Raw genomic sequence first — 21,392 nt, 5'->3', positions numbered from 1 at the left:
ATATCGCCGCTGGCAGGTTGTGGGCGTAGCACGCGTTTTGAACGTGAAGTAATACTGGCATGTGACTATTTGATCAGAGAGCAAAAGGCTGAAGAGTCTCTTTTGTTTTGGCGATTTGTGACGACTTACCCCGTCCTCGACGATATCGCTGTTGATGGTCGGTGTGTCGGCCATGACGGCGTACTTGTGGAAGAGCACCACCCAGGCCATGCTGAGGAACTTGATGCCGTGCACGCTGGTCAGTCCTGAGTTGCTGACGTGGGTCAGGGAGCGCCAGTTCTTGCGCACCGAGAACGCCAACCACGCGCTGTCTGCAAAGACAAGGGAGCGCCAGGTTAGCGGTGAAAAGCAAGCGAGCGGCCACTAGGTTTGTCAGACTGTAATGATTGCCTGTGAGGCACTGCAAAAGTTCAGTAGTGGGGAAAATACGAAAAAAAAGAAATTTGACCTCTATGTCCAACACTTTTCATACAGTTAGCAAATCACTTGAAACTTCAAGTACGAATTCACTTTTGTTGCCACTTCGTGCGATCAATGACGCATCACACGTTCCATTCGTTGGTGATTCTGGTACACTGCCTGTGTGTGATTTATGATATTGTGTACGGAAGTGGACTTCGACGGCATCAAATATTCAACACGTTGTGCTGTGCCAAAAATTATGAAATCACTAACAGATCTCTGGGGTGTTCAAATCAACCTTCGGCTTCAGGATAGTTTTAATTCATCCTTACAGTCACCAGACGAAAATGTTCTTGTTTCACAACTCCACTTATATTGTCTTCTAAACTCGGTAGTCACAAAATACCGTCTTTAGTCAAAAATTTTGCAATTTGCGTCAAGAATTGTAGCATTTTACATTGTAATCAACCAATCTAGATCTGAAAATGGCCGGTAACGACAGAAACCGGTCATAACAACTTGTATGATCGCGCAGGCTGGACTGAAATAAAATAACCGATTACTACTAAAACCGTTTCATCATCGTTACTTTCAATTTAAACTAACACGTAAGTCTCTCATTCTTTATGGTGTTCTCGTTTCATAACTCAGTATTTTCGGCATCTGTAAACATCCGATGTACTATTAATGCTGAAATCCTGGATGATACTACGTTAAAGTTTTCTGTTTTTACAAGAATTCTGACTTTGACATTCATGCAGTGTAATTATATGCGGCATTTGAAATACTCAGTGCCATTACTGCAATACAAGTAGTTTATTGTTCCATGAGTCGTGCGAGCCTTACCTTTCTTAATGTCCACTTTCTCGGAAAAGAACACATCGAAGACAGTGGAGCCCACTAAGGCCACTCCAAACATGACCATCAGCGCCCTGTAACAAAGAATAAATTTCAAGTTTAGAGACAGTAAATCAGAGCCAGCGCGAGGTATATTACTTTCATTGTGACAATAGGTGAACGTTAAAATCGGATGATGCTGGATACTGCTGGAGACCAAGATGAGTGTGATGTACCATCGGAAGACCATCGCTACTGTTGGTGCTTGTTACAGTCCCAGATTCTGTTGAGGCAAGGACACTGGCAGTGGCCGGGCACCAATCACTCTAATGATTTCCGTATACTATCTTTGTTTAGGCCACGTTGAAAATATCGCTGGTTGTTCGATGCTGTACTCTATCTGAGTCAGATCAATGGAAATCATCTCCAGCGTCGACGTCGATTTGATTTGAGGGTGTTCAAATTAAAGGAATCTGCTGTTAAAATGAAACAAATTAACCCTTTCACAGCCTAATACGCTGGATTTTTGAATATGCCTAACACACCTAATGTTGCTTGACTTACCGGCCTCTCTCACACACACACGGATGTATTGATTATAAAACGTTTAAGTAGCTAATTCTCTTCCATAGTTTGTAGAATGCACGGAGGGGGAGGGGGAGGGGTGCGGGAGGTCAGGTAACTGGGTTTGGGGTTGAGAATGCAGGTCGGAGAGGCTTGGTCTCGGTTTAAGGTGAGAATATTATAAGGCAGATGAAATTATGAGAGGTATGTTTGTACCTGGGGTCCGCCGTTCGTGGTCTCGCGGTAGCGTTCTTGCTTCCCGAGCACGGGGTCCTGGTTTCGATTACCGGAGGGGTCAGGAATTTTCACCTGCCCCGAGATGAGTGGGTGTTGCTGCGTCATCATTCATCCCCATTACGGTCGAAGGAAGTCAACGGCAAACCACCTCAATTAGGACCCTGCCTAGTACGGCGGTGTGGGTCTCCCGCATCGTTCCCCTACGCTCTGTCAAGAACCATGGGACTTCATTTCCATTTCAAAGTTTGTATTTCCTTCGCGAGCGCTTCGTTAGATACCAGTGATGATTTTCACGGAGATGTGCAGTCTGTAAGGCATAGTACGCGAAGTGCCCAGCCCGCCACACGTAGCTGTAATGTTTGCCATGCAAGCAGTATTCATCGTCTGGTTCCAACAACTGTGATGTTGTGATTGTGTGAGGCGCCGTCCTGCTGATGAGATCCACTATCATTCATTTCGAATTCCAAATGGCGTTTTATTCTCGACATAAGTATGGATATTCGGTGGTATCACCAATTAGACAATGCACGCAGAGCGAGCACTGTGCAAATTTGGCTCCGTCCAGCTTCTCACTTACAAGCACACTGTTGATTACCGCTTCATACCATATTGCCAGCTATGGGTGGCTGTGGTGATAAGATCGAAATGTTTTGCACTCTCGAAAATCTTCTAAACATAAAAGGCCATTTTTTCGCACAACAACGCGACTAGTGCAGAGAGAGAGAGAGAGAGAGAGAGAGAGAGAGAGAGCGAGAGAGAGAGAGAGAGAGTGAGTGAGAGCTACATCTACATACATACTCCGCAATCCACCATACGGTGCGTGGCGGAGGGTACCTCGTACCACAACTAGCATCTTCTCTCCCTGTTCCACTCCCAAACAGAACGAGGGAAAAATGACTGCCTATATGCCTGTGTACGAGCCCTAGTCTCTCTTATCTTATCTTTGTGGTCTTTCCGCGAAATATAAGTTGGCGGCAGTAAAATTGTACTGCAGTCAGCCTCAAATGCTGGTTCTCTAAATTTCCTCAGTAGCGATTCACGAAAAGAACGCCTCCTTTCCTCCAGAGACTCCCACCCGAGTTTCTGAAGCATTTCCGTAACACTCGCGTGATGATCAAACCTACCAGTAACAAATCTAGCAGCCCGCCCCTGAATTGCTTCTACGTCCTCCCTCAATCCGACCTTATAGGGATCCCAAACGCTCGAGCAGTACTCAATAATAGGTCGTATTAGTGTTTTATAAGCGGTCTCCTTTACAGATGAAACACATCTGCCCAAAATTCTATCAATGAACCGAAGACGACTATCCGCCTTCCCCACTACTGTCATTACATGCTTGTCCCACTTCATATCGCTCTGCAATGTTACGCCCAAATATTTAATCGACGTGACTGTGTCAAGCGCTACACTACTAATGGAGTATTCAAACATTACGGGATTCTTTTTCCTATTCATCTGCATTAATTTACATTTATCTATATTTAGAGTTAGCTACCATTCTTTACACCAATCACAAATCCTGTCCAAGTCATCTTGTATCCTCCTACAGTCACTCAACGACGATACCTTCCCGTACACCACAGCATCATCAGAAAACAGCCGCACATTGCTATCCACCCTATCCAAAAGATCATTTATGTAGATAGAAAACAACAGCGGACCTACCACACTTTCCTGGGGCACTCCAGATGATACCCTCACCTCCGATGAACACTCACCATCGAGGAAAACGTACTGGGTTCTATTACTTAAGAAGTCTTCGAGCCACTCACATACTTGGGAACCAATCCCATATGCTCTACCTTAGTTAGGAGTCTGCAGTGGGGCACCGAGTCAAACGCTTTCCGGAAGTCAAGGAATATGCCATCCGTCTGATACCCTTCATCCATGGTTCGCAAGATATCATGTGAAAAAAGGGCGAGTTGCCTTTTTCTAAAGCTGTGCTGATGCATGGACAGCAACTTCTCTGTCTCAAGGAAATTCATTATATTTGAACTGAGAATACGTTCGAGAATCCTGCAACAAACCGATGTTAAGGATATTGGTCTGTAATTTTGAGGATCCGTCCTTCTACCCTTCTTATATACAGGCGTCACCTGCGCTTTTTTCCAGTCGCTCAGGACTTTACGTTGGGCAAGAGATTCGCGATAAATGCAAGCTAAGTAAGGAGCCAATGCAGTAGAGTACTCTCTGTAAAGCCGAATTGGAACCCATCGGGACCTGGCGATTTATTTATTTCAACCCATTCAGCTGCTTCACAACCCCAGGGACATCACTATGTCCTCCATACGGGAATCTGTACGAGACTCAAACGGCAGTATGTTTGTACGATCCTCCTGCGTGAAAGATTTCTCAAATGCTAAATTTAAAATTTCAGCTTTCGTTTTGCTGTCTCCCGTTGCCAGGCCAGACTGATCAGTGAGTGACTGCTAACTAGATTGAAGGAAGTTCTTTTATTTGACACAGACGCTGAGGAAGTAGAAGAAGAACAGGTGATGGTGGGGGTACTCACACGAAGCACCAGTCTGCGGGCTCCAAGGGCATGCCGTCGGCGGTGGCGCAGTCATCCGGCGAGATGTGGACGCTAGCGTCCTGGCCCAGTGCAGCGGGCAAAGCCACCATCAGCTGTGCGGACACGTCGCTCGCCGAGCAAGTCGCTGGCACGCACGTACCCCAACGCAAGCGCCGCCCGTCAGCCGCACCCTGCAACACGTAGACCGCGCTCCAGTCCGAGCACACTGCTAGCAGCAACAGTTCTCATCGATACCTTCAACACTAGGCTCACTACCCTCAGCCGTTCATCGAGAGCACTCTCTACCTCGGAATAAACAATCCGATGTAACGAGGAAGTCGCCACTAGATATAACGATAATCGGAGCTGCCAATGTGAAAGGAGGCGGGGACTACTGCGTTGTCAGTAGAGAAGCAGTAACAGAAGAATTGATGGGTCAGGAGAGCTCATGGACTTCGAACGTGGGTCTAAATAACAGCTAAACTAAGACTAGGCAGGCCTCGTGTACTGACGGACGGGCAGTGGCGAACATGGCGGATGGTGGCTGTGAAGATCGCATGAAATCATTGGAAGGAATTACTCGTGAGCTCAAAGTGCCACGAGCGATCCATCTAACTCAATGGCTGTGCGTGATGGTCAGTCAGTGTAAAGTGACGCTTCAGGCGGTGTAAAGAGCGGCGCCAGTGAACAATGTATGACTGGAAACAAGTGATTTGGAGTGATGCATCACAATATTGCGTATGACAATCCAGTGGAAGGGTATGGGCTTCGTGAATGCCTCACATCAGGTGCAGTGCCAACAGTGAGACACGGAGGAGAGGTGTTACGGGGCAGGGACGTTTTTCTTGCTTAGGATTTGATCCATTTATTGCGCTTAAGGAATAACTGGATTAGGAACCATGCGAAGACATTTTACAGCATGGTGTACTGTGTATAGTAGAGGAAAAGTTTGGAAGTGACGACTGTATCATCATGACTATGCACTCTGTCTAAAGCAGCATCTTTGAGGGAATGGTTTGTGGACAATAATATTACTGAAATGGACTGGTCTGCCGGTAGTCTCTACCTGAATCAGTGGAACACCTTCGTGGCTGGTAAGAATGTCGATATCGCTCCAGATACCAGCGTCCAGCATTGCTACCTTCGGTGGTTTCGGCTTTTGAGTAATAATGGATTGCCATTCCTTCACAGGTTTTCAGACAGTTGACTGAAAGTGTCCCCAGCAGGATTCAGGCTGTTGTAAAGGCGAAGGCCGGACACTCGCCATACTGACGTCCACTAATAAGTGTCTGGATACTTATGTTCAGATACTGTACTTTTAATTTATTATACTGGTGATTGGTATCCGAAGTTGTGGATTAAAGAACTTGAAAAATTGCAACAACTGACGACTTCCTCTATATCCTTATTAACGGTAATATGCGTTTTGGGTCTTTACTCATCTTCTAATGGCGTAATGCGGTTGTGTCTCACTTATATCGAAGTGCAAGTCTTAGAAAGCTGTGTGGCCATCGAGCATGTGAATGCTGACTCACTTCCCTTATCAGGTTTCCAAGTTAACGCCTCTAAAATACAAACAGACTTAGTTGCACAGAAAAGACTTATAAACCTCAGTTCAGGGAATGTAGATGGGTAGGTCACATAACTAATGAGGAGGAAGTACTGAACAGAATTGGGGAGAAGAGAAATTTGTGGCACAATTTGACTAGAAGAAGGAATCAGTTGGTAGGACATGTTCTGAGGCATCACGGAATCACCAATTTAGTATTGGAGGGCAGCGTGGAGGGTAAAAATCGAAGAGGGAGACAAAGAGATGAATACACTAAACAGATTCAGAAGGATGTAGGTTGCAGTAGGTACTGGGAGATGAAGAAGCTTGTACAGAATAGAGTAGCATGGAGAGCTGCATCAAACCAGTCTCTGGGCTGAAGACCATAACAACAACGATTACAGTATTGGTGAAAAATCAGTGGAAACACTAACCACTGTCAAGTACCTAGGTGTAACCATCCACAACACCCTAGAGTGGAATGACCACACAAAACAAATTATACGAGAGCTATTTGGAAAGTAAGGTCCGATTGGTCACGAAATGGGAAAAAACGACAGTGAAAGTCCGACCAAGCTTTGCACAAACGTACTGGGCAGTATCTCTAATAAGCCTGTCCATCGCGTCACATCGCTCTTTTCAGTTCTGAGCACACAGTGAACACGTAAAGAGGTCTAAAACAATAAGCGTATCCCACAAAGTCTGAGTGCAGGCTGAGAGGTTTTGCCTGATATCATGCAACCCCAAATAACGCAACTGTCTGGCATTTCCTACCAACTCTCGGCCTCACACTGTAGGGGCACTGAGGGCGTGCCTGCAGCGTTTTCAGTGGCAGGTGTTTGATCGCCCCCCGTACAACCCGGACTCGCCTCCCTCTGAAGTTCATCTCTGCTTACATGAACCATTGGCGCAGAGACGTGTCGGAAAGCACAGACGGCTGTCTTCTATAAGGACGATATTGATAAAGTTGTATAACGCTACGACAAATGTCTAAGCAGGCGCAGGTACGATGCAGAGAAGTAGATGGAAGATGTCGCAAACAAAACATTTTTTATTTTCACTGTGGTTTCCATTTCACGACCGATCGGACTTTACTTTCCGAATAGTCCTTGTAGGAAAAGGAGATACCAGGCTGTGATTCATCAAAAAAACGTTAAAATGCAATTCATTGACGAAAGAAGTGGCATGCTAAACACTTTGTTCTGATGATTCTTAGGTACTGCTCATCGGTGTGGGACCGTCACCGGGATGGAGTGAGAGAAGAGATAGACAACATCCAATGAAGAGTGACGCGTTTCGTTATGGGATCGTTTCGTCGGCGCGAGAGCTTTACAGACATGACCAACAAATTCCAGTATCAGACGCTACTAGAAAGGCGTTGCTTATCACGGAGAGGTTTACTATTGAAATTACGAGGGAGTACGTCATGGGAAAAGTCGGGCAACATAGTGCTGCACTACTTCCCACATACGTGTCGCGTCGCGAAATGACGGCTTCGAGAAAATCTCAGAAATTAGAGTTAATATGAAGCATTACCAAAAGTAATTCGTCACTCGCGTTATTAGAGAGTGTAATACGAAAGGGTGGGGGGGGGGGGGGGGCGGGAGATAGTGGCACCAGAAGAACACTCCACCACTCAGGTGGCGCAGAGTGTAGATAAATGTAGAGATAAGTGACTCACCCCTGAGAGGTGCACCGTGGCGAGGCAGTAGCGGGCCTTGAAGGCGGGTCCCCTGGTCTGCACGCACTGGTCGTAGGCGCCCAGCAGGTCTGTGTTGCCGGAGAGCACCCCTGGCGCCAGCCGCCGGTTGGACGCGTCCACCACTGCAACACCCGCCACCTCTATGTCAGACTATGTCCAGCAGCATACGAGCCACGACGTGCAGCGGCGTCACATCTGGCGCTTTCCACGCATACCACTTCCTAGTAGCTTTGGTCAGTTAATGTCGTGACCGCGTTGCCTGTATGTCGTGTGTGTTGCATACCTATCTGTCGTTACATCATAACAATAACTTTTTTTACGTTTGCGATCGGTGTCTTACTAAATGTCCCTAAAAAGTGGAAGCAGTGAAACGTCTAGAAATTAAGTCAGGGTTTATAAAGGGCCACGTAAGCTGTGGAAAATTTTTGTTCTACATCATTATTCTTTTGTTTGATACTTAAAAATGAACTGTATTTACAGTGAAACTGAAATTGTCAATGTTTAATTCAGGCTTTATTCGAAAATTGTTGATTTTGGTACATGAAACAGAGGGATATTGTAGTAGTAATAAAGAAAACAATGTAGATTTATCATACAGCGCTAGAAAACACAATTTCCTTGGTAAAAATGTAAAATAAAAAAAATTCAAAATGAAAATATATCAGATATCGCTTCAATACTTCGTTGAAACTATATAAAAGTGTTTCAGTTTTTAAATAACATTTGCATTTATCAATAACAACAGGAAACTCCTGCTTTTGATCATGGTGAACATTCGATTGAGTAAAATATATCCTTACGGAATATAAATTATAATTTATAAGTAATAACAATTATTTGATCGCATAGCGTCCACGCTTTTATGAAACCAAAGCAATTACTTTTGATGTCAGTACAGGTTACATTCTATTGGCTGCAAAATAACTTATATATCGGGTGATCAAGAAGTCAATATAAATTTGAAAACTTAATAAACCACGGAATAAAGTAGATAGGTAAAAATTGACACATATGCTTCGAATGAATGGGTTTTTATTAGAAAAGAAAACAAAACAAAGTTCACAAAATGTCCGACAGATGGCGCTGGACAGCAAAACGTCAGTGACTGCTACCTTGACGGGTGAGAGGTACGCCGATATGTACAGAATCGCATCATCCCCAGCCTGCTGGAACGTACGATGTGTATGCAGGATGGCGCTCCACCCCATATTGCTAGACGCGTGAAAGATCTCTTGCGCGCGTCGTTTGGTGATGATCGTGTGCTCAGCCGCCACTTTCGTCATGTTTGGCCTCCCAGATCCCCAGACCTCAGTCCGTGAGATTATTGGCTTTGGAGTTACCTGAAGTCGCAAGTGTATCGTGATCGACCGACATCTCTAGGGATGCTGCAAGACAACATCCGACGCCAATGCCTCACCATAACTCCAGAGATGCTTTACGGTGCTGTTCACAACATTATTCCTCGACTACAGCTATTGTTGTGGAATGATGGTGGACATATTGAGCATTTCCTGTAAAGAACATCAACTTTGCTTTGTCTTACTTTGTTATGCTAATAATTGCTATTCTGATCAGGTGAAGCGCCATCTGTCGGACAGTTTTTGAACTTTTGTATTTTTTTGGTTCTAATAAAATCTCATGTGTGTGAGTTTGTACCTCTCTATCTACATTATTCCGTGATTTATTCAGTTTTCAAATTTACACTGACTTTTTGATCACCCGGTATATTCTACCAATCCTACCGACAATCCTATCATTTACTCCGTCATTTAAGTAGTGTACCAAAACTACCGAACTGTAGTTTCGGTAGAGCACAACTCTAGTTTTAGCCAGACGCCAACGTTGTAAGATCTCAGTGCTTTAGTGAAATAGCGCTGCTGAGAACACATCATCTGACGGGGAAGAAGTCTGTTACTCCACACAATAGTGTAGTTTGTGAAACATTGAAATTTACATCTTTTCAAAGTATAATATGTGCCAATTAAATTCATTCGGAAGACCAAACGAAAACATTTAGCAAATTATTCATCAGATTTTTAAAATTTATCGTATTCTGCATCCACTAGTATACCGAGTATCTAGTTCGCCCTTTACGTGCATCGTTTCTCGTTTTAATAACTTAATTTTCTACTCAATGTTGAAGGTTCCACGGGAATGTGAGAACGATACGCTTCATCAGCGGAATGTAGCGGATTTAGCTGCAACAATAAAATATATTAAAATAATATGAGGGACGCATGGTACAATATTTCAAGAAACTCTTTTCCCTTTACTGTAACCACAGAGGTCTCTGACGAGAGTCAAACTGGTGAATGCAGAACTTGCGAGAATGACACGAAAGACCAACTAGTCTGCGTCTATCCCTGCTGCATTCGAAAGGTTTCCCTTTAACAATCACAGATGTAAGTGGGTTGCCATTTACGTCACTACGAAGAAAGACCTAGAAAATAAATGTCAAAGTAACAGGGGAACGGCAGCATACGATTCGCTATGACCATTTCACATAACATCCCTACAAATTGTTAAAGACAGGTATGTCAAAACTGAGTGATTCAAATTGTGACTCGCTGATGTTGTAGTCAAATGACACTAGATTTTCTCGTTTCGTGAAGTGCAAAAACTTGGCACCACTTTTAAATCTTATCAAGATGTGATTTGACATTCGTGCAGCTTTTTTTCTTATTATAGATAACTGCAACATCTGCAAAAAGTCAGAGTTTACTATTAATGTCATCTGACAACCCATTGATGTACAAATTGAACAGCTAGGATCCCAACACTTCCCTGGGGCACGAATGAATTTACTTCTGCACCTGTTGCGGACTCGCGGACGCACGTTCTCGCCACAAAGAATTTCTCAGTCCAGACACAAATTTCGTTTCACGGCCCCACATGCTCGTACTTTTAATTACAAGCATTGGTGTATCACCGAGTCAAATGCTTTTCGAAAGTCAGGAAATACTGCATCTACCTGATTGCTTTGATCCGTGGCTTTCAGAATGTCATACGAGAATAGCGTGAATTGGATATTCATGACCGACGTTTACGAAATTTATGCTAGTGCAGCTCAGAATACGTTCTAAGATTCAGTACAGATAAACAAGGTGTTTCAAATGTCATGTCCTATAGGACAAAGTCTACATTAGTGATTCAGTTGTCTTCTCCCATAGGACAAAGTTGTATTCAAGGATATGACAGGAAGGGCCATTCGAAGCAAAAAAGTCTAGTAAATATGGGCATTAAAATGCACACTTTAAGATCTCTGAGCTCTTCTTCGTCTTCGATACTGTGAAACAAATCTTTTCTACTGCAAGCTCATTGCTTTCCATATTATGAAAAATTGTAGTATGGACCAACACAAGAAGAAAAAGAAAAGTGCATGGGCTCTGAAGTGCATACCTTAAAAGCCATGACCGCTTCTTCAACTTCTGCTGTGAAACACACCTCTCCTCCTTGAAAAGTGCTCATAGGTCTCGAGGTATGCACCTTAGAGCCCATTTTAACTAAACAGTTTTTACTTGTTTTGGTCTTTACTACCTCGTTCCAAAATATGGGAAGCAAAGAGTTTGCGGTAGAAGAGATCCGTTTTACAATATCGGATATGAGTAAGTGCTCGTAACTCTTAAGGTATGCATTTTGGAACCTATGTTTAGTAGAGTTTTTTGCTCCGAATAGTCATTCCTGCCATATCCCTGAATACGACTGGGGCCAAGACTTTTGAATCACATTGTGATGATATTCTATAATATGATAAGAATTCCATCGAGTCCCGGTTCCTTGTTCAGCTTTAGTGATTTCAGCTGTTTCTCGACGCCATTGACATTAATACCTAGTCGTATATCACTCCTCTTTGCAGTGATGCGGGAATTAAACTGGGAGAGTTGTGATCCAATCCTGACCTTCATTTCTAAGGGAACATTTGAAATAGGTGGTAAATTTACATGTAAGAGATACATGCCTCTACACTGACCATAAATTACACGTTTAAAACGACTGAACAGGTTATGAATTCTGCCACCAACCTACAGGATACTCGGAGTGCGCCGGTTAATGGATGTTTGACTGCCTAAAGTGAATCCTAAACATGTGTACATAAAATTTTTTAATCAGTTATTTTCGTAATTGCCAGTACACTGTTTTGTGACTTATGAGTCGTTCAAACAAAAAAGCGTGGAGTTCCTTTCGAGCCGGACGCGTGAATCGTCTCAACAAGGTCACGTAACTACTGCTATTCGCTACAGCGAGGCGACGTCTCTTCACCACATCTAAAAATCCGATCTGCGGGTGGCTCGGGGAAGTAGTACCATCAAGTGGTCACCCATAAAGCCAGATATCAGCTTCATAAATGTATGCTTACGTCTTAAAGTAAGCGTAATGGTCGATTCTGTTTCGTACTGCAGTCCGTGTAATGAAACTGCAGTCTTAAGCTCAGAAATGTTCTGAGCGCTATCAAAGGGATGTGAAGCTTAGAGTTCGACATGCTTTCTATGTCGATGTCACCAGAGGCACAGCACTAGCTCATTAGCTGGGTCTGGTTGATGACAGGAACGACCATTAACTGAAAACTTGGTGAAGGGACGAGCAGAGAGTTTACTTCAAATGATTTACGAAATTTTAAGCACTGCGCCAACCGCAACTGTGCTATGTGCTTTGAGAAACACTGTGGCGAAAGATTCCTTCCAGTATGAGTAATACGGTAAACACCACTAACGGACTGACAAACTGCTGCGTGCAACAAGCGCCCTATAACCGTGGGACATGTGATCCTCATGACGCCAATCCCTCCAGCCGTTATTGCCAGTAGATCAATCCTGATGGCGCTGCTGCTTCTTTATTCATGCATATCGTCATTTTTCCTAAGATGGCTGAGTGAACACTGTTCCGGACCTTCCTATCTTTCAAAAACCCGAGGAAAGCCGGGAACCGAACCAGAGTCCTTTCGCACCGAATTCAGCGACGCCAACTATTCGGCTAGAGAGACGGTCGTTTATGCTTTAATCGACATGGATAAATGGAGCCTGAGGATGTCTGAAATCTTTCACATGGCATAATATTTTGACAGTGTATATAGTCCTAGTGGAATCATGTATCACATTCTCAGCACCGGTGAAACCAAGAGCAAAGAAAATAATCACCTTAATTAAAAACAAAACAAAATTTACGTACTTTCAATACTGTGTTGGTATCAATATCAGCAAATCACTATATTTGTAATTAATTAATTAAGATTTCCATCAGAGTTGTAAATAATATCTTAGTTAGTGACTAATTTCGTGCTTCATTCTCAAACCATTTCCTATACTAGAGGATACAATGATCTTAGCAAAACGTGAAATACAATATTTTCATCTTTATTGCATCTTTATTGCATTGCTGTAATTTGTGCACGCAGAATGTTTGAAAATGAACGAAAAGTTCGAAACTAGTCACTAATAAAAATATTCTTTGCAACTCTGACGGAAACTTAATTCATAAATTACAATAAAATTTTGCAAAGAACACAATTTGCTGCTTCATTCACCTTTAACAGCAATATTTACTGCAACAGACGAGTTTCGGCAGCATTTTGCTATCATCGAGCACACATTTATCAATTAAACACTATTTTGTATGCCTTCATACGCTAGATGTATGATGTTTTTGCTGTATGTGCCGATGAAAAAAAAGCTAGCTGATCGAGTTCTGCAGTGAAATTTACACGTGGGTTACGCTCCAACATTTTTTTTTTTTACTTATATGAGGTATAAATTGACTGTGTACTATTACTTGCTTATGGAATGAATGTATATTCCAATTTTATTTAGTGATCTATGTCCCAGAAATTGGAATGTATATGCAGTCCACATGTAAGTAATTAGTTCTTTCAATAAACATACTGGCCGAGCGGTTCTAGGCGCTCAGCCCGGAACCGCGCGACTGCTACGGTCGCAGGTTCGAATCCTGCCTCGGGCATGGATGTGTGTGATGTCTTTAGGTTAGCTAGATTTAAGTAGTTGTAAGTTCTGGGGGACTGATGACCACAGATGTTAAGTTCCATAGTGTTCAGAGCCATTTGAACCATTTTGAACCAATAACCATACGACTGTGAAATTTTTGTAGATCAGAGGATTTAAAATAGGGCCTCTACGGAGGATCTCTTTCGTTTCCAAAGACGCATCTCTGGAAACGAATTGAGGTGCTCTGTAGATGCGTTAGTTTAAAATATGGTCAGCTTTGGAAGCAAACTAATATACTCTGCAGATGCACTGCTTTAAAATGTTTGATTCAGCAAAAATTTCGCATTCACACATATTTATCATGTGTTGTGAAAGAAAATAATAAATATTCTAGAATATTACACCGGTGACGTGTGTGTTCCCATTTGTAGTGTATAAAATATTCTACCAAGAACCGATTGACCTATAATACATTTTTTAAAGGAAGTTTTGCCATGTAACTGTCAATTGTTCATTTATTTTACACGTTCATGATTTCGACTTTGTATTCATTCTCAAGTGCATGTTAAAAAGTTAAAATATGTCTGAACTGTCTGTGATATGTCATCGGCGACAGACATATTTCAACTTTTCAACATGTACTTGAGAATGCCTACAAGGCAGAAATCGGGATTGTGAATAATAAATGAACCAGTGACAGTCAAATGTCGGGAATTTCTTAAAAAAATCTCTATGACTATGGTCTCCCACGAAGGAAACAGTAGTAGGTCTAGTTTATTACGAGGCCTGCTGTACATCTGGGAAAAGATTTAAATTGAGAAGTAGACCACCCACATTACTGACATTTCCTAGTACTATTGGGTCACGGAAGCAGGTTAATTCACCGAGTATATAGAATACAGGATAACAGTGATATATGTATATATATATATACTGGGTGATTAAAAAGTCAGTATAAATTTGAAAACTTAATAAACCACGGAATAATGTAGATAGAGAGGTAACAATTGACACGCATGCTTGGAATGACGTAGGGTTTTATTAGAACAAAAAAAAAAAAAAAAAAGAAACAGAGTATTGCTAGACGCGTGGAAGATCCCTTGCGCGGATCATTTCGTCATGATCGTGTGCTCAGCCGTCACTTTCGCCATGCTTGGCCCCCCAGGTCCCCAGACCTCAGTCCGTGCGATTATTGGCTTTGGGGTTACCTGAAATCGCAAGTGTATCGTGATCGACCGACATCTCTAGGGATGCTGAAAGACAATATCCGACGCCAATGCCTCACCATAACTCCGGACATGCTTTACAGTGGTGTTCGCAACATTACTCCTCGATTACAGCTATTAATGAGGAATGATGGTGGACATATTGAGCATTTCCTGTAAAGAAGATCATCTTTGTTTTGTCTTACTTTGTTATGCTAATTATTGCTATTCTGATCAGATGAAGCGCCATCTGTCGCACATCTTTTGAACGTTTGTATTTTTTTGGTTCTAATAAAACCCCATGTCATTCCAAGCATGTATGTGAATTTGTAGTCTCTATCTACATTATTCCGTGATTTATTCTTCAAATTTATTCTTCAAATTTTTTGATCACCCGGTATATATATCGATCCTATAACAGACTTTGGCACGGAAGCAACCCTATAAATGAAGGACAGTAGGACTTACTGGAGAGGGCCCACGTGGAGCGGTTGCGGGCTGCTTCCGCCAATAGAGTGGTATCTCTGCGGCAGGCGTCGCCGACCTCCGGCGCGCTTGGCAGCAGCGGCCGCAGCTGCGGCGGCAAGTCCTCCACCTCTGCCTCGGCAGGCGCCGGCAACCTGCGCCCCGAGGGGGGCGCCGGGCCCAGCGGCTCTGCCGCAGCCACCGCCAGCAGAACTGCGAGCCTCCACACGGTTGCCATGGCGACGCTTCTGCGGTACGCTGCCGGTGGGTGGATGGTGGCCGCCGACGACTGTGCGCCGGTCGGCGCGCGGCGCACCTTTTGTGCACAGCGCGACGCGACGCTACCCCCTCCCCGCCAGCCATCCACCCGCTGTGACGTCAGGCTTCACGTGCGGCGCTCCTGGCCCGATCGGGGCGACTTCCGTTCCGGGAACGTCACTGCCCGGGCCTCGGCGAGCGCTACTGCTACGCAGAACCGGACCGCATTCCTCTCTCCGTGTTGACGCGGACAGCAGGGATGCCCCACGGACTGTGGACCCCTTATCTCGCGACCTGCCTTCACCTCGCCGTCCAGTAGCTGCGCTGCGTCAGGTTGTCCTCTGTTGGCCCTCCGGCACTAGGAAAAGCTGATGGACCCTCCAACTCAGTGGTCGTCAAACTGCGGCTCGCGGCCCGCGTGCAGTCCGAATGTAGTATTCCCGAGACTCGCTGTTCTCAGTTGTACATTATAATAATATGCATCTAATAATTAACAACCGAATCTAAAATCGACAACTAACATTAACAGCCTCTTAAGGGTGTCGTATTCGTATTCAGTGAGAAACAAAAACGTGAGACCTTAGTTTTTCCCGGCGTATGCAATGTAAGTAAGTTACGAGAATGAAGCGATATGACGTCGTCCACTACCGCCGATATTTCGACAGAAACATGAAAAAAAAAAACAATTGGTTCAAATGGCGCTGAGCATTATGGGACTTAACTTCTGAAGTCATCAGTTCCCTAGAACTTAACACTACTTAAACCTAACTAACCTAAGGACATCACACACATCCATGCCCAAGGCAGGATTCGAACCTACACTGTTAACACTAGCGCCATCACAAACCAAAGATGACTGACGTCAGAAGTTACTGTTAGCAAAATTAATAGTCAACGCGCGAGCTATCACAAGCTCTGTCCCTCTGCTTTTTGACAAGTGAGAGAGCACGATTCCATGCAGAATCTAAACAATGACCACCATCTCTATTTATAAGGTTACTTGCTAATTTAATTTAAACAGCTTCCTTAATAACTCCATAGCAATAGCTGGAATTTCATGCCAGAATCTCCATCGAGCGAGGTGTCGTAATGGTTAGGACACTGGCCTCGCATTCGGGAGGACGACGGTTCAAACCCGCGTCCGGTCATCCTGATTTAGGTTTTACACTACGTGATCAAGGGTATCCGGGCAACTGGCTGAATACAACTTACACGTTCGTGGCGCCCTACATCAGTAATGTTGGAATTCAAAATGGTGTTGGCCCACCCTTAGCCTTGAGGACAGCTTCCACACCCGCAGACATACGTTCAATCAGGTGCTGGAAGGTTTCTTGGGGAATGGCAGCACATTCTCCACGGAGTGCTACACTGAGGAGAGGTGTCGATGTCGGTCGGTGAGGTTCTGGCACGAAGTCGCGTTCCGAAACATCCCATAGGATTTAGCTCAGGACTCTGTGCAGGCCAGCCCATTACAGGGATGTTATTGTCGTGTAACCACTCCGCGACAGTCCGTGCATTATGATCGTGTTGAAAGATGCAATCGCCATCCCCAAATTGCTCTTCAACAGTGGGGAGCAAGAAGGTGCTTAAAACATCAATGTAGGCCTATGCTGTGATAGTGCCACGCAAAACAACAATGGGTTGTAAGCCCCCTCCATGAAAAACACGACCACACTATAACACGACCGCCTCCGAATTTTACAGTTGGAACTACACACGTTGGCAGATGACGATCACCGGGCATTCGCCAGTTCCACACTCTGCCATCGGATCGCCACGCTGTGTACCGTTATTCGTCCTCCACACAATGTTTTTCCACTGTTGAATCGTCCAATGTTTACGCTTCTTAGAGCAAACGAGGCGTCGTTTGGCATTTACTGGCGTGGTGTGTGGCTTATGAGCAGCCGCTCAACCGTGAAATTCAAATTTTCTCACCTCCCTCCTGGATTCATGTCTCCTATTACACTTTACGGCCCTCTTCAACTGTCGGCGGTCTCTGTCATCAACAGACGAAGTCCGCATGTACGCTTTTGTACTGTACGTGTCCCTCCGCGTTTCCACTTCACTATCACATCGGGAACAGTGGACCTAGGGATGTTTAGGAGTGTGGAAATCTCATGTACAGACGTATGATACAAGTGACACCCAGTCACCTGACCACGTTCGAAGCCCGTGAGTGCCGCGGAGCGCCCATTCTGCTCTCTCACGAGGCTCTCGGCTCTGAGCACTATGGGACTTAACATCTATGGTCATCAGTCCCCTAGAACTTAGAACTACTTAAACCTAACTAACCTAAGGACATCACACAACACCCAGCCATCACGAGGCAGAGAAAATCCCTGACCCCGCCGGGAATCGAACCCGGGAACCCGGGCGTGGGAAGCGAGAACGCTACCGCACGACCACGAGATGCGGGCTGCTGCTCTCTCACGATGTCTAATGACTACTGAGTTTGCTGATATGCAGTACATGGCAGTGGGTGGCAGCACAATGCACCTAATATGAAAAGCGTATGTTTTTGGGAGTGTCCGGATACTTTTGATCACACAGTGTACGTGATTTCCCCAAATTACTCCAGCCAAACGCCGGGATGCTTCCTTTGAAAGGGCACGGTCGATTTCCTTCCCCATCCTTCCGTAATCCGATGGGACCGATGACCTCCCTGTTCGGTCCCCTCCTCCAAAACAATCAACCATCCAGAATCTCCATGTCGTTATATTCCATCGGATGGCCGGATTTGCTCGGGTGTTGTAAGCGTGCGTGCCGCATATACTCAGTACACCGGTCCTCCACGATCCTGACACTCTGGCCAATGTATGACATGCCACAACTGCAAGGAGCACGGTAGACACCAAACGAAGATTTACGGAACGTAGAAGGCACGGAACCTAGAAGGACCCACGATCTTAGATGGTGGTCTAAAAACACATTTGTCATCATACTTTCGCAAACTACGACCAGCCCGGTTCTAAATACTCCCTGTGTAAGGAAAAAGGCCGTAGACTTTGGTGCCACCTTGGTATTGTCATCACTTACCCCGTGCATAGTTGGTCGTTAGCGCACTTCTGACGTCGGTCGTCTTTGGTTTGTGATGACGGTAGTGTTTACAGTGTGTGTGTGTGTGTGTGTGTGGGCGCTAGAGATTATAGTTTGTGTGTGTGTGTGTGTGTGTGTGTGTGTGTGTGTTTGTGTGGGCGCTAGAGTTTATAGTGTGTGTGTGTGTGTGTGTGTGTGTGTGTGTGTGTGTGTGTGCGTGCGTGCTTGTGTGTGTTCGTGTGGTGTGTGTGTGTGTGTGTGTGTGTGTGTGTGTGTGTGTGTGCTTGTGTGTGTTTGTGTGTGGTATCTTTACGGAGTTTATCTAGAAACTGAGGTTTTAAATTCGCTTGCACAGCGCTTATTTGCTGCAGTTTTGCCTTGAAAACGGCATGGTGTGCTCCTGTCGAAGTATCGGCGGTTGTCGACGACGTCACCCGGCTGCATTCTCGTAAGTTATCAAATGGCTCTGAGCACTATGGGACTTAACAGCTGTGGTCATCAGTCCCCTAGAACTTAGAACTACTGAAACTTAACTAACCTAAGGACATCACACACATCCATGCCCGAGGCAGGATACGAACCTGCGACCGTAGCAGTCGCACGGTTCCGGACTGCGCGCCTAGAACCGCGAGACCACCGCGGCCGGCGTAAGTTATCAGAACAGAAACAAAAAGACTGACAGGGACAGTGAGATTTTATTAAGTGCTTAATTTTCAATTGACGTTGGCAAATACAGACGTGAAGTGAGTGAAGTTTCTCGCTTGTCTCAGGGACAGAGCACAAGTAGCGCGGCCGCTGCAGGGTTAGATGGTGTGAGAGGGGGATATGTTTTATTATTTGTCTTCCAATACTGATACGTCACAAGCCTGTAACAATCACCTCCTATGGTATACGGAAGTAACATGGATTCATGATTGCCCATTATGGAGACTGGTCATCTTAAAACGCCGTGCGCACTTCTAGCAAAGAATATGAAATTAAATTAAGGCTGTTGTGTACAACGCAAAGCACGGAAGGAGAATGACATTCAAATCAGTTAGTACACATTTGTAATCACGTCTCATACTGCGCAATGCAGAACAGTTACTATTATTAATCTTCAACTCACACCGACATCACAACTAAACTTCGTTAGGCAATTTCAGTGTCGCAGTTTTGATGTCGCTGGCAGAAGAGGGTAGATACTACCAAAAAAGGTGGTATACCCACATAGAAAGGATGCCACCTAAACGCCTGCCATTGCAAGAATTACGTTTAGACCAATCATGATGTAGGACGGCCAGAGAATACAATAGTTTTGTTGGTTTCGAGACGCACCAACAGCCAGCCGTTGAAATACGAGAGGGAGAAGAGGAACACCCGACAGGAAGTGTTCCGAACGGTGCCGACTTCCGTCCGGCGACTGACTTACCGCGCCATTATTACTGATATTCTACTGAGGATTCGTAACGTACTAATTTATGTAAGTTACCAACTAATAGTAAGATAGGTGCATATGGGGCCAGAGGTGCCCCTCCCCCTCCGAAAGTGTCAAGTTGGCTCTTGGGCAAAAACGTTTGACGACCACAGCTCCAACGTTCCGTCTCGGTGAGACTTTGAGAAGCAGTTTCGGACCTGTTTCAGATATCAACCTACCAAACTGGTGGGTTATCTTCCGACTTGTAGCATTGCCGATTCAATTGAAATTCAACTTCATCCATCATTAATCAGTTACATCTACACTCCTGGAAATTGAAATAAGAACACCGTGAATTCATTGTCCCAGGAAGGGGAAACTTTATTGACACATTCCTGGGGTCAGATACATCACATGATCACACTGACAGAACCACAGGCACATAGACACAGGCAACAGAGCATGCACAATGTCGGCACTAGTACAGTGTATATCCACCTTTCGCAGCAATGCAGGCTGCTATTCTCCCATGGAGACGATCGTAGAGATGCTGGATGTAGTCCTGTGGAACGGCTTGCCATGCCATTTCCACCTGGCGCCTCAGTTGGACCAGCGTTCGTGCTGGACGTGCAGACCGCGTGAGACGACGCTTCATCCAGTCCCAAACATGCTCAATGAGGGACAGATCCGGAGATCTTGCTGGCCAGGGTAGTTGACTTACACCTTCTAGAGCACGTTGGGTGGCACGGGATACATGCGGACGTGCATTGTCCTGTTGGAACAGCAAGTTCCCTTGCCGGTCTAGGAATGGTAGAACGATGGGTTCGATGACGGTTTGGATGTACCGTGCACTATTCAGTGTCCCCTCGACGATCACCAGTGGTGTACGGCCAGTGTAGGAGATCGCTCCCCACACCATGATGCCGGGTGTTGGCCCTGTGTGCCTCGGTCGTATGCAGTCCTGATTGTGGCGCTCACCTGCACGGCGCCAAACACGCATACGACCATCATTGGCACCAAGGCAGAAGCGACTCTCATCGCTGAAGACGACACGTCTCCATTCGTCCCTCCATTCACGCCTGTCGCGACACCACTGGAGGCGGGCTGCACGATGTTGGGGCGTGAGCGGAAGACGGCCTAACGGTGTGCGGGACCGTAGCCCAGCTTCATGGAGACGGTTGCGAATGGTCCTCGCCGATACCCCAGGAGCAACAGTGTCCCCAATTTTCTGGGAAGTGGCGGTGCGGTCCCCTACGGCACTGCGTAGGATCCTACGGTCTTGGCGTGCATCCG

The 21,392-nt window shown here is 45.1% G+C and overlaps 1 protein-coding gene across 1 annotated transcript in view; it reads right to left on the bottom strand.

Moving 5' to 3' along the window:
• The window catches only part of LOC124622358 (O-acyltransferase like protein-like), a 35,478-nt gene extending 19,790 nt beyond the window's left edge, over nucleotides 1–15,688 (bottom strand). The window contains exons 1-5 of the mRNA XM_047148037.1: nucleotides 15,413–15,688; nucleotides 7,783–7,925; nucleotides 4,553–4,743; nucleotides 1,249–1,334; nucleotides 130–311 (exon numbers count right to left, since the gene is read on the bottom strand). Coding sequence (XP_047003993.1) covers nucleotides 130–311; nucleotides 1,249–1,334; nucleotides 4,553–4,743; nucleotides 7,783–7,925; nucleotides 15,413–15,647 — 837 coding nt within the window. The 5' untranslated portion in view covers nucleotides 15,648–15,688. The remainder of the gene's footprint in view (nucleotides 1–129; nucleotides 312–1,248; nucleotides 1,335–4,552; nucleotides 4,744–7,782; nucleotides 7,926–15,412) is intronic.
• Nucleotides 15,689–21,392: the final 5,704 nt, after the last annotated feature.

This window comes from Schistocerca americana, chromosome 7 (genome assembly GCF_021461395.2).
Source record: "Schistocerca americana isolate TAMUIC-IGC-003095 chromosome 7, iqSchAmer2.1, whole genome shotgun sequence".
Taxonomy (NCBI): domain Eukaryota; kingdom Metazoa; phylum Arthropoda; class Insecta; order Orthoptera; family Acrididae; genus Schistocerca; species Schistocerca americana.
This window is presented reverse-complemented; position numbering and strand designations above follow the sequence as displayed.